Raw genomic sequence first — 12,666 nt, 5'->3', positions numbered from 1 at the left:
GGCAACGCCCAAACGTGTTGGATACTGTTTATGGGGGGGTGCTGCAGAGGGCACAGTGAGGAGGAGGTCAGTATTGGACAAGATCTGGAAATAAAAGGTCATAAAGAAGTGGGCTGTGGAGGCTATCCCGCCTTCTTGAGGCAACTTTTTGTGTGATCTTGAATGGGTTAGCTGTCTGGAACTTTTATTTCATTAACTATTAATAAAACAGAGGAAATAATGCTATCTAGAAATCCCATAGAACTGGATTGAAAATTGAATTCATTAGTACTCACAAAGCACTTATAATACCATCTGACCAATATTATGTAAGACAAATATGTTGGGGAGGGATGTTATAATCCATCTAGCTATATGCTTTACATATATCAACAATGTTTTAAGATAAACTGCTAGTAATGTTACATGAGCAACTGTACAGTATGTGAAAGTTTCAATAAACTTTACCAAAACAGCCACCAGAAATAAAAATCCCCAGCAATATATCAGATATTCATATCATTCCTTCTTTATATGGCACAGTACACAACCTGCCTCTATCCACTCAATGATCTCTGGATGCCTACTGGTTCTCAATGCCAGAGAGGTGCCTGGTGATTTCTAAAGATCTTCCTGTCTGGTGTAGAAGGTCTTTTGGTTTATGTGTTGTTTTTATTGGTTAATCAATAAAGAAACTGCTTGGCCTGATAGGGCAGAACTTAGGTAGGCAGAGAAGACAGAACTGAATTCTGGGAGGAAGAAAGCAGAGTCAGAGAGCCACCATGGAGACACCAGGTCAGACATGCTGAATCTCTCCCAGTAAGCCATGACCTCGTGGTGAACACAGATTAATAGAAATGGGTTAAATCAAGATGTGAGAGTTAGCCAATAGGAGGCTAGACCTAATGGCCAAGCAGTATTTTAATTAATACACTTTCTGTGTGATTATTTCGGGTGTAAGCTAGCCGGGTGGCCGGAACAAGGGGCCCCGCTCCCTGTAACACCTGTCAGTTTCACACCTACCTTTTAGGCTGGGTCTATCAGTGTAGTCTCGTGAACAGACATATCCAACACTAAGGCATTTGTTCACTGAACCTCTGCAGTGGCCACACTGGACCAGGCTCTTACTGAAATTCCCCTTGGTGTCTATAGTTCTCTCCTGTACTATTTGTGTGCCATGTTTCTTCCTCTGATCAGGAAAAAGTAAGCAGATTGTGACATAACTGGACGTCCAAAGTGATGCAGTCTCCATGCATAAGTGCCCAACGGAAAATAAATATGAACCCTATACTCTGGCTCTGAAATAATGCCATCAGGACAGTGTGTCTGTTTTCCTATCACAGTCTGGGTTTAGTGAGAACCTACTCTGGGACAGTTAGAAAGATACTAGCCGTCCTTGCCTTAAATCCTTGAGCTTTCAACAAGCCTATGGAGGGAAAATCTGCTTAGGAATCTTAACATTCCAGAACTAATGGGAGGATAGGAGCTCATGTCAAGTCAAACAAGGACTTTGTTTCTACCCTGCTTCTGGCAGCGAATGCTTTCCCTTGTATGGTTCCATGGAAATCCTTCTCATCCTTCAGGTCCAGACCAAATGCCTTCTCATTTGTGAGTCCTTCCCAGATCTCCCAACAAGTAACTTCCCGGGGCATCCATTGACCAATGCCTATTTTCCCAGTCGTCATTACAGCCTAATATAATATAGTTGCTAACTGTGACTGTGTAGCCCCAATGGACGGAGGGCTGCACTGCTTACCTTTCCGTGATGCTGGGAGTTAACAGAGTCTGTCTTATCACCACGTAGAAACATCAGTGCTTACCATCACAGGGCTTCTTTAAAAAATAATTAATACGGGGAGGAGATGAGAACAGTTCCTGGAGTGTATGCAGTTCCTGGTGTCCCTGAACTGTATCTGACCCCTTTCTGGAGGTAGAGCATCTCTCAGCCATAGCACGTGAGTCATGGTATCAGATGGGCAGAGTTTGAGGCACACTCCTGCCCCCTACCACTTACCAGCTGTGTGATGGTCCTCAAATTCCCCGCCTTCAAAGTGTCTGTCTTCCTTTCTGCAAAAGGAGGCCGATCAAAGCACCTACCCTGGGTAGTTAATGATGAAACAAAAGACAACAGGAACTTCCAGGAGTCCCTGGAGTACAGGAGTACAGTAAGCGTTTGTTGTCATCCAGACTCCTAAAATTTAGCCCAGGATAGCCAGTCAGGGCCTGCTGGTTGTCTTGGAACCTCTGCATCCAGCTGTGGTACAATCTCAAAAGTTTTCTCTGTATTAAGAATACACACTCCATCACAATTAGGTGTCTCCTACAGTTAACACCTCCTATTAACTGCCAATCTGCAACACTGTCTCAACACCTGGTGAACCACTGTCAAAGCAACTGCAGCTCCATTGTGGGCGATGTCTTTAGTTTACTGATGGCTCCTCTAAAAGTCACAGGATCCTGTCAGATGCATGTGGTAAGAACTTTCACACCACACCCTTTCAAAGAGCAATTTAAAATATGCTATTTTATATTAGTTTGGGGACAGTTATTTTTCTGAACCATATAAAAAACCTTATTTCTAATTGTCTTGTAATTATTCTACTTTTTGGAAATATTTTTTTTTAATCTATGGAACTTCTAAATTCGTATCAGAAGATTAGAGGTGGGTGCAGAGTATTAACTGATTCTCTGAATTTTTTGCATGATCCGAAATCTCCAGAAGGAAGTCACTGTTGGTTCATAATGTAAGAGAGATGGCTGGGTACATGGGATACATATGAAGCAGTCCAGTAAAAAATACTAGAGTTCCTGCTGATAATGACATGGTACAGAGGACAAGTGACCAAGTCAGAAATCCTGAGGACAACAGGCAGATGTTGGGACACAGAGAAATGAGATCCCTTTGGATATTCATCTGTTCTGGGCTCCTCAGTCTTGGCAACAGTAATGTCTGTGCTGGGTAAACCACCTATGAGGGGGCCACCTTGCCACTGCATGAGGATAGTATCTCTACCTCAGCCTCACTACACACTACATGCTGGAAGCTTCCCCTTTCCCATTTTGACATCAAAGACTCCCGACATTCTCCATTGCCTCCTGCCGAGTGGATGTCTTGGTTTGAGACATCCCTAATGGTAGGAAATTAATAAAAATATTAATGGAACATCCTAAAATTAAAATTTGTACTGTCTTAAAAATGGTCTTATTGGTTCACTCTAAGCTAATCCTAAAATAGGAAAATTCATAATTACTGTTTACCTGAAAGTAAGATCCCGGGATCTTCAGCAAGACATTCTGTGACATTTTTTCTTTATGATGTCTAAGGTCTGAGAGTTACTCCAAAGGTTTAACTATGAGCTTACAAACAAAGATGCCAACTTACAAAAACCATTTTAACTAGATTAGCATATTAGTATATTTGAGATGAATAAAAAAACAGGCAGATCTCAAAAGACAGAGGGCTTTAACTATATGGCATTCAGTGACGTGGGACATGGTGGTGCACACTTATAATCTCAGAACTTGGAAGGTGGGAGGTGGTCACAAGTTCTGGGTCATTCTTAGCTACACAGCAAACTCAAGGTCAGCTTAGGCTAGAAGACCCTGCCCCCAAAAGCCAAAACTAAGTATGAAACCTTCTGTGGGGATGTCTCCAAGACTTATTTCCTGTCAACTATAAAATACTTGAAGATGCCATGTCCTTCTGACTGAACTATGAGCACCTACCTTCCTGACTCCTTGTCAACCATACTCTGCACTGTTCTCCCTCTTGTGGGTATGCCTCTCAAGTAGTTATAAGGAGTGTAAAAAGGATTAAATAGATGTTCCACAGCAGCAAAAGCTAAAATCACAGGTCAACAGTAGAAATAATGTATGTAAAGACCTTGACAGCAATACCAGGAAGTTCCCTATGTGTGCATAATTAACTTCCACTTCCTTTCAACCCTAATCCGTCTTCTTTAATTGAACAAATTTCATAGGCTATTTGTTACAAAGTTCTCAAAGCCATCACTTTTCAGGTCGTGATTTATGTGCTTTGCACACGCATATGGAACAATCTACTCTATGTAGACACAGAGCAAGCAGAACCACAGCATCTTGGGAGATGCTAGTGCATTTAAATACTAAGGGCACATCACACAGATCTCAGGTCTTGTAAAATGGATATAGATGTGCTCTTCCTTCCCTGACAGTGGTACCCTGAGGGAGCATACTGTGGTTACTGCTGTTCCAGCGCTTATGAAATAATCAAGTGGAGTCATTCATGATCTGCATGAGCCATCTTACACAAACCTGGAGATAAAGTTCTCCTGTTAAAACACAAGTGCATTCCTTCATTGGTTAAAAATGATATAACATCTCATTTTAACACAGGCTAAAACACAGCTGAGGCTGTGGCTCAGTTGGGAAATGCTTGCCTGGCATGCATGACACCCTGGATTTAGTTTCCAGCACCCACAAATCAGGTGTGTGTCACACCTGACACCACAACAGAGACAGGAGGACCAGAAGTTCTTCATTTGAAATCCAAGATCAGACTCAGCAAGTTCAAAGACAGCCTGGTTATATGAAATCTTGTCTCAAAAACAAAAACAGTAATAATGAAGGTTAAAAGACTGCTGAGATGATTCTGTGGATAAGGGGCCTGCCTTTCACGAGCCCAAGGACCTCATTTCAATCCCTGGAAGCTTGGTACTTGAAGGAGGGGCAGACAAAGCTGCCCTCGACCTCCACAAGTGTACTGCAGCAGCCCCCATCCCAAATAAATACATAAATGCAAATTAAGACAAAGCTAATGGAAAAGGACTTCAACCAGATCCACCACCAAGGCAACTAGGTCTGACCCTCAACAGGGCACTATTTTTGGTACCCGGAAGGCTTCACACTCCACTTCTGTCCTTTGGTCACTCATACTCGCACCTCCCTCCACACTCAGAACCCTGTGCTTTGGGTTCAGTTTCTTGTACTTCCTCTTCCCCAGGCAAGACACAACGCTGAGAATGTTAGATGGAACAGATTCCTCCAACTGTTGACTGACCCAGCTTTTAGTCTCAAGGCAGCTTGTTTCCAGCTACGAACTCAAAGCTTTGGGACCCTCTTAAAGAAATGCCATGAAAAAAAAAAAAAAGCTTGAATGTTCGTACAAATTGTCACCCTAAAAAGTTTACAAAATAAAGTTGGAAAAAAAATGTCATGTATCACAAGTCAGAGGGTTGTTTTAGTTTTAAGACTGAGGTAAGGGTGGTGGGTAGAAAATGTCATAAGTGCTTGTTAGCAGGAAGGACACCTTACCTTAGGGCAAGCATTCCAGCAAGCTTCTTGGGTAGACATATATTTTGTTTTCATATTTTTATCCCCTAAACTGACTGGTGTCAACTTATAATCACATTAGGTGTTTGGCTGATGCTTGCTAGTTATATATGGCTTCGGATCCCTCAAGCTGACTGAAGAAAGTATTGGCCTGAGTCCATGGTCCCTAAGTGCATCCTCGGCTAAGGACGCCATGCAACTGCTCAGTGGACACCTGTGAACTGACCTCATCACCGTGGCTCTCAGACTTAATCTCCACAGTAACAGGTTTGGATTAGTATGTAATTCTCATTCTCTCTATCTCTTGAGACAGGACATCTGCATAGCCCAGGATAGTTTGTTATGTAGTCCAGGCTGGACTCAAACTTACAGCAATTCTCCTACCTCAGTCTCCCAATTTTGGGATTACAGGCATGCACCATCAAGCTAGGCCATGGAAGATCTTCACACTGACGAACTGAAATGCACCTACTATTTCTCTACTTAGTTTTTAATGTCAGACAACTGAGAAAAGACACGAAAGATCAAAGTCCATCTTCATCAAGAGTTTCTTCTTAAAAAATATTGCAAAAACTTTCAGCCATACATTTTTGGGGATTACCTTTTACTTTAACAGTTAGAAATGTATTAAACTTAAAGGAGAATTTCTATGTTTTTAAGAAACAGCATCATTTCATCAATCAAGCAGGCCATTTCACCAATTAACCTTTTATTCTTATTGTACACATCAACATTTTACAGAAATATTGTTAAGAGATTAGTATTAACCTGCAATTACATGCCTTCTCATTTCTTCCAGTGTAGAGATCCAAATTTTTACACAAATGCAACCAGCACGCAATAATTTCTGTTGTAAACTAACATCTTTTTGAGTCTCAAACTCTTCCCATACAGTCTTACATGTACCATTTAACTCTCTGTAAGGTCACTATAGCATTAACAACACATCAAAATCTATCCATTTCTTAGTCAGCAGGTTTTTTTTTTTTAAAGTATAAATGGAATTTCTAAAACATACATTTTAGAAGTAGCTTTATTTATTTATTTGTTTGTTCATTCTGAGAGTATTTTCCTGGGCATGTGCTACTCAAAGTGAAGTCAAATATCAGTTATAGAGGTCTGGTTAATCCCTTAAACAGCTCTTCAACACGACCACAGATACTAGCTGCTGCTGCATGAAGACTCACGCAGAATGAAACTCCACTTCTGGTAGGAACACAGGCAAAGTTGCTTGAATATCTATTTTACTGCACATTAATTTGAGGATCAAAGAATTTATATTTACTTTCTTATTCCTCTTTGCAACCTATCCCTTTATACTCACACAAAAAGAGCAGAAAGCCTAAAGAATTTGCACCCACTAAAAATAAAATAAAATAAAATAAAAAATAAGTTGGACAGTGGTGGTACATGCCTTTAATCCCAGCACTCGGGAATTTGAGGCTAGACTGGTCTACAGGGCAAGTTCCAGGACAGCCAGGGCTACATAGAGAAACCATGTCTCAAAAAATAAGATAAATAACAAATAAATAAAACACCCATGCAATAGAAACAGTTTTTTTTTATCCCACCTTCTCTCCTTATTTTGTATCTAGATTTTCATTTTAATTTTAGTTGATCTACTTTGTCAATGTTCACCTGCCAGAACATTCCTTGGCATTATTACTGGGGTAAAAATTGTATTCTTATTACTTTTATGGTCAACATATGATTAACAAATAAATGGCAGTATGGGATGAAAAGAAGCCCAGACCCTATCTCCATACTGACCCAGTCTTCCTGTGAGCAGCTTCTAAATACTTCTTTCCAGGTAGCTGATCAGTCTTAACTTTCTTGAACTCAGCACCACAGAACATTTAGATGGGTGGTAGGTATATCATGCCTTAAGGATTGGAGGGCAAAGCCCTGTATTTTTCCCCTCTAAAATTGAAGATGTGTTTCCTCACTTACTTTCTTGCATAATTTATCACAGTTCTCTCAAATTACATGAAGCATATGGTTGACATCACAAATGATATTTAATTGTAATAATTATCAATTACATACATATGCCACATGCTAGAATTACTTTGGATAAGGGTTCTTATGCATTATCCAACTTAATAGTCACAGTAATTCTGTTAAATATTATTTCTATTCCATAGATGGAAAATGAAAGCTAAAAGTCTTGAGCTCAGACGAGTAATAAATGATCTGTGGTCTCCCTGTGTTTGTAGCATTTCCTTCAAGCCAAGACATCTCTCATAGAGGCACAGTCAAAGTTTAAATTTAGCTCATTCATTAAGCCTTCTATTTAAGTATCTTTCTTAAATTACTCTAATATAGCTACAAACTTTTTAAAGGCGCTCATATATACCAGTATCAATACTTTTTAAAATTCCATCACTGTTGGAATCTAGAAAAGAGATTTCAAAAAACTATGTTCCTTGCAACTTGTGACCTTATCTTCTGTCCATAGTATATTTATACAGTAATACATGTTTAGAGAATTATAAAGCCATGGAAAAAGAATATATTTGTGAATTTATCTTCTGTTCATAGTATATTTATATGATAATACAGGTTTAGAGAATTATAAAGCCATGGAAAAAGAATATATTTGCTCTGTTTTCTTTCTATAACTTTACTTTGTATTTTTATCCCAGTGACTTTTATTTCAGCCATATACAGATAAAAATGTACCAAGGCTATCCATTTCTGCTTGAGAAATGGTTCACACATGCTTTCCCAATAGAAATTCAAGTTAAGTTTTAAGTGGTTGCTTATCATGCTATGAAACGCCCACAAAATCATTAGTAAACATAATTAAAGCAAATGGAAGTGTCTAGTTAGTGCAGGTAGCACCGTGGGTTCTGTTCATGCTGATGCACGGCTACTATACTAGACACAGCCGTCTCATCCTGAGTCACTGGAAGTAACTGTTTCTGTTGGTTGTTACCTCTTCGGGCAACATTTTACTCTACAGCTTTTCCCTAGCTAGAATGAGTGATTTTGTCTGACTTTTAGTGTGGAGCCCTAATTGAGTCAAAATATAATTCGTGAAAGGCAGCATTTATGATTTCTTAAACACCTGAAATCTTCCAATAAGCCCATTCTAACTTGTTAGAAAATTAAGTAATGCCCGTTATATTTCTTAAATGCCTTTTGCTCATTTGACTCACTTCCACTTATTGCTTTGTGCTCATTTAAACTAATATATTCACTTTCTTAGTTAGAAAACAAAAACAACCGTTCCCCGCATCCCCTGCCCCCAGCTTTGGCCCAGTCTAGTCCTTACTTCTATTACATTCAGCTGTCTTCTATAGCGTCTGTTTATCTTTCACAGCTCTGCCCCCTTCCTTTAATGTCTTCTGAACAGGCTGTGGTGCTGGCAAACCTTATGAAGTGGGTTTGAATTACTCTCACCTCCATTTTACCTATCTTAGAATTGTTTTTCTCTTAATTTCTACTTTTAGGATATTTCATTTGTCATGCTGGATTTAATCCTTAAGATCTACCCAATATTATGGATTTATCAAAAAAAAAAAAAAAACACCCACACCAAGACCAATGGGTGGCTTTCTGCTCTCAGCGCACTTTCATTCACTTAAATGTCTTGGCTCACTTTCCTCACTAACGGGCAGCAAGAGTCTATTCAGACCACACTGTCTTCTACGCACACATTGTGCCTCTTCTCACAGTAGAGGGCTTTCACTGCCGGGTGCAGCAGCTGGTTCTGGAGGGAAAGCATCCCTCCCGTTCTCCGGGTAACAGACAAGTAGTAGAAGAGACATTCTCTGTCAGTTACCAATATTTATAAAGCAGTACAGCCAACCAGGTGTCACGCTTCACCCTGAGAAACCTGGATAGAGAAACCTCTAAATTTATAGGCATCTATAACCTTGCGTTAAGATACACCACTATTCCTTCTTGGGGAATCTCAACACCTAACCAGAAGAAACTTTTTCTAGGGTAACTTATTAATTAATGCTCGCCTCAATTAACTGTTAGAAGTTCTCTTAAGTGTTAGTGTCAGCTCTATAGAAATTTTCTGAATAAATCTGGTCCCTTTAATTTTTCTGTAATATACTTCTTTTTTGGGATAGGTAGAGAGTTTGGTTTTGTTTAGAAATGAGACTCAACACCATAGCCCAGGCTGGCCTGGACTTTACAGGAGTCCTTCTGCCTCAACTTCCTGAATAACAGCATTGCATGAATAAGCCACCATGCCTGATTGCAAATCTCTTATAAATGAGCTTCTTCGACTCCTAAGAGGCACTCTTTCTACAAAGCAGCAGGGCACGGCAGGCTCACTGCCTCCTTAGTCACAAAGGTCAAGCAGGTGAAATCACATGTAAATATCAACCCCAAGACACAGGACCATGGCCACGCTTCTAATAGACAGCTGTGTTTTATCAAATGAGCACGTGTACCAGCTGCTACCCCTACTACCAGCTCTGTGTTTACACGATATACAAAGAACTCACACAGTTTAGGACTTACGTGCTTCTCTATGCATCTGAGGTGGTAGCAACAGTAGTAGCTGCAGCAGTAACTACAATAGTCCTTGGACATTAGTTTTGTGTAGATAATGATAAAACCTGAACACAGAAGCAAGTGCGATATTACCTATTAAGACAAGCAAAGTTGCCACTGGGGGACCCAAAAGTAAAAGAAAGCTAACGACACTCAGAGATTCTGGATTCCTGGAGCCAGCTCAGAACCAAAAAGGCTGAGTCACCACAAATCAGTTAGCTGCTGACAGATTAGCAGAGCTATTAGGTACCCAGTGTCTTAGTGTTGAAGACATGTCAACAACACTTATCACAAATGGCAGCTGTCTTTCAAATGACGCTATTTTGAGGTCAGAATGAAAATATTTCCAGTCTGCTTTAATTTCGAAGGTGGCATGGGCTTTGCAAGTTCTTGTTGTCCCTGGGGTGTCGAGCTAGGTGGTAAGCGTAATACTGACTCCAGGAGCGTCTGGTTGCTAACCCTCACCCTCAAAGATAATGTCTTCCGGATTTGGTGGAGGGGGGCAGAACTCTTCGCTGGGAAAGATCTCCTGGAACAGTGCTTCCGCCTGCTTGACGGCATGCTCATTCCCCGGTCCACAGTCAGGCCCAGAGCAGACGTACACGTTGGGAGGCAAGCCACAGTATGAGCTTCGGCTCACCCCCGAGGAATCTCTCATGTTAAAATAAAGAGCCCACAAGAGTCTCGGTTTTTTGAGTTCTTCCTGGTCTTCTGCTTCTGTAAAAGGGATGAATAACTGCTTCACCACAGGTTCCAAGTCTTCCCTGGCTGTTTTTGATGAGACACAGGTCAGGTGGACCAGATAGCTGTCCTTCATGCACGTCATGGTGGATGGGCATAACTCCATGACCCGAACGGAACCAGTTCCTGGCTCCAGAGGAGGCACTGTCAGAACGGAAACCTGCTGGTCTGAATCTGTCTCCAGGATGGATCGGTCTGTGATGAGCACGGCCCTCGAGATCTGCTGATACTGCACATTTGAACACGCTTCCTTGGAAAGGTAACTGTCTTCCACAATAAAATAGCTGGCACTTATTCTCTGACCAAAGTGGTCTATGATTCCTTTACATCTTCCGGAGTCTTTATCAACTACAAGGCATTGGACTTTATGGCGAAGACAATAGATTCCACCAAACACAGCACACATCCTGCAGAAACACTGGGGAATTTCTCCTTGGCCATATAAAGGGAATATAAAGGGAGTGTTGCCAAACCGTCCAAGACACTGAAGGAAGGTTTTGGCTGCTTTAAGGCCATCTAATGTAGTGCAGGATGACTCTGATGTCATTGCAATTGAGTGCAGTATGAAATGTTGGAGGCTGGGCGTTAACTGTTTAGTTTTTAGGTACTCAGAAAATGAACATTGTTTGAAATCCTGGTATTCGTCAGAATGTTGTTCATAGTCTAGACAGAATGTGAGGAATTTCATTAGCATCCTCTTTTCAACCATAGTGAGCCCTTTACTATTAAAGACATCTGCTCTGGAGCAAGGCACCTGTTCCACTTTCCCTTCCCGAAATGCAAGGATCCTAGTGACGTTCTTAAATTCTGCATAACGACTAACATTTGATTTGATGAGAAGATCAATCAATGATCCTTGAGAATACAGTAGCTTCGATACTAAGTCAATATTAAATCTCCGGCTCTCCTTAATCATTTGAGGGTATGTAATCCTGCTTCTCTTTGGTTGCTCAGTGTTGTCTTCTACATCAAGTGTGTCTTCATCTTTATCTGAAAGCGTCTGGGTGCCAGTTTCATCTTCACGGTCCTTTTCTTTCTCCAGTGAGTTCTCTGCATCAGCTGGGGACGATGAAGGCTCTCTATCACTTCTCTCTGTATCTTTAGAAGGCGCTTTGTGGCTTGAACAGTACGCTGAGTGCCTTTCTTTGGGCAAGCCTGCAGGATCCAGAGAGTCAGCCAGGGTAGCAGATGCCTCTGAGGAAGGACTTCTCTGCAGAGCATCGGTCTTTTGAGTGCTGTCCCCAGCATCCTGGCTGACATAACAGAAGACTTCTGTGTGTTGAATGGTTCCATCCTTCCCACAAAGGGCGACGGCTTCTTCAGTGTCATGGATCAGGTCTTGCCACGAGGCAGTCGTGTCTTCCTCACTGTCATGGCTCTGTTGACAGTCCTTCAGCCAGGACAGCAAACCTGTAAAGCTGAAACTGGCCCAGTTCCCTCCGTAGTAACTTCTTGAGTCAACATGCAGAACTCTCTGTCCGCTTCTCGAACATGCAGCTGCCAGGATGGACTCGGGCAAACCTGTCCCTACTATAATCACATCAAACTCTGTGGGAAGCTTGTCTGCCATCCTAGAAGCTGGAGCTTCAGGTCACAGCTGATGAAGGAACACAGTACGGACCTAGGCCGAGGACTCCTCTGAGGTATTTATGCTGTAATAAAATCTCTACTTGTGATCTTCATTCAGAAACACTGAGCTTGCAAGTCCTAAGCTGTTTAACCGTTACAATCTTAAACATTTAAGAAAAGAACGTCAGGAGCATGGAAAACACGAGAAAGGCATGAAATCCTATCTGAGAACACTCAAACGGATGTATCCTTTTCGTGTCTGCATTTCACCTTAGCAGTAAAAGTTACCATGCATCACATATGCATTTGTGGCTGGAACTCTTCTCTGAAAGAAGAAAATTCAAGAAAAGAACACAATTGTAAATAATAGAAAAGCAATTTCATGCAACAGCAATTTCAATCCACTGGAGCCTGACTTGTTAACGTGGATACAAACCTTTACCCAAAGAAGTCATTAAAAGCCTTCCCAAAAGTCTCCTAAGCTCTTGAAAATGAACAGAAGATACTTTGTACATCTTCCCCCAAAGTCATGAAACAGACACAATAGCCCAC

At 41.2% G+C, this 12,666-nt stretch overlaps 2 protein-coding genes across 3 annotated transcripts in view; both read right to left on the bottom strand.

The window, feature by feature from the left end:
- The window catches only part of Opn3 (opsin 3), a 31,493-nt gene that overhangs the window by 15,000 nt on the left and 3,827 nt on the right, over window positions 1–12,666 (bottom strand). Inside the window, exon 2 of one of the 2 annotated variants that reach the window (XM_085687666.2) lies at window positions 12,302–12,439. The exons of the other annotated variant lie outside the window; for it this stretch is intronic. Within the exon in view, the coding sequence (XP_085543792.1) occupies window positions 12,399–12,439 (41 nt within the window). The 3' untranslated portion in view covers window positions 12,302–12,398. Of the gene's footprint in view, window positions 1–12,301; window positions 12,440–12,666 lie in introns of those variants that run through there. 2 annotated transcript variants of the gene reach the window in all.
- Window positions 5,982–12,389, bottom strand: Chml (CHM like Rab escort protein). Its single transcript, XM_048436409.3, has one exon. It carries the CDS (start codon window positions 12,113–12,115, stop codon window positions 10,259–10,261), a length of 1,857 nt encoding a protein of 618 aa, XP_048292366.3. The 5' UTR covers window positions 12,116–12,389; the 3' UTR covers window positions 5,982–10,258.

This window comes from Myodes glareolus, chromosome 5 (genome assembly GCF_982192425.1).
Source record: "Myodes glareolus chromosome 5, mMyoGla1.1, whole genome shotgun sequence".
Taxonomy (NCBI): domain Eukaryota; kingdom Metazoa; phylum Chordata; class Mammalia; order Rodentia; family Cricetidae; genus Myodes; species Myodes glareolus.
Note: the sequence above shows the minus strand (reverse complement) of the source record. Positions and strands in the feature narration are given on the sequence as shown.

What these genes read in the sequence shown, in the direction of transcription:
- Chml (XM_048436409.3), bottom strand. Translation starts at nt 12,115, where the DNA reads ATGGCAGACAAGCTTCCCACAGAGTTTGATGTGATTATAGTAGGGACA.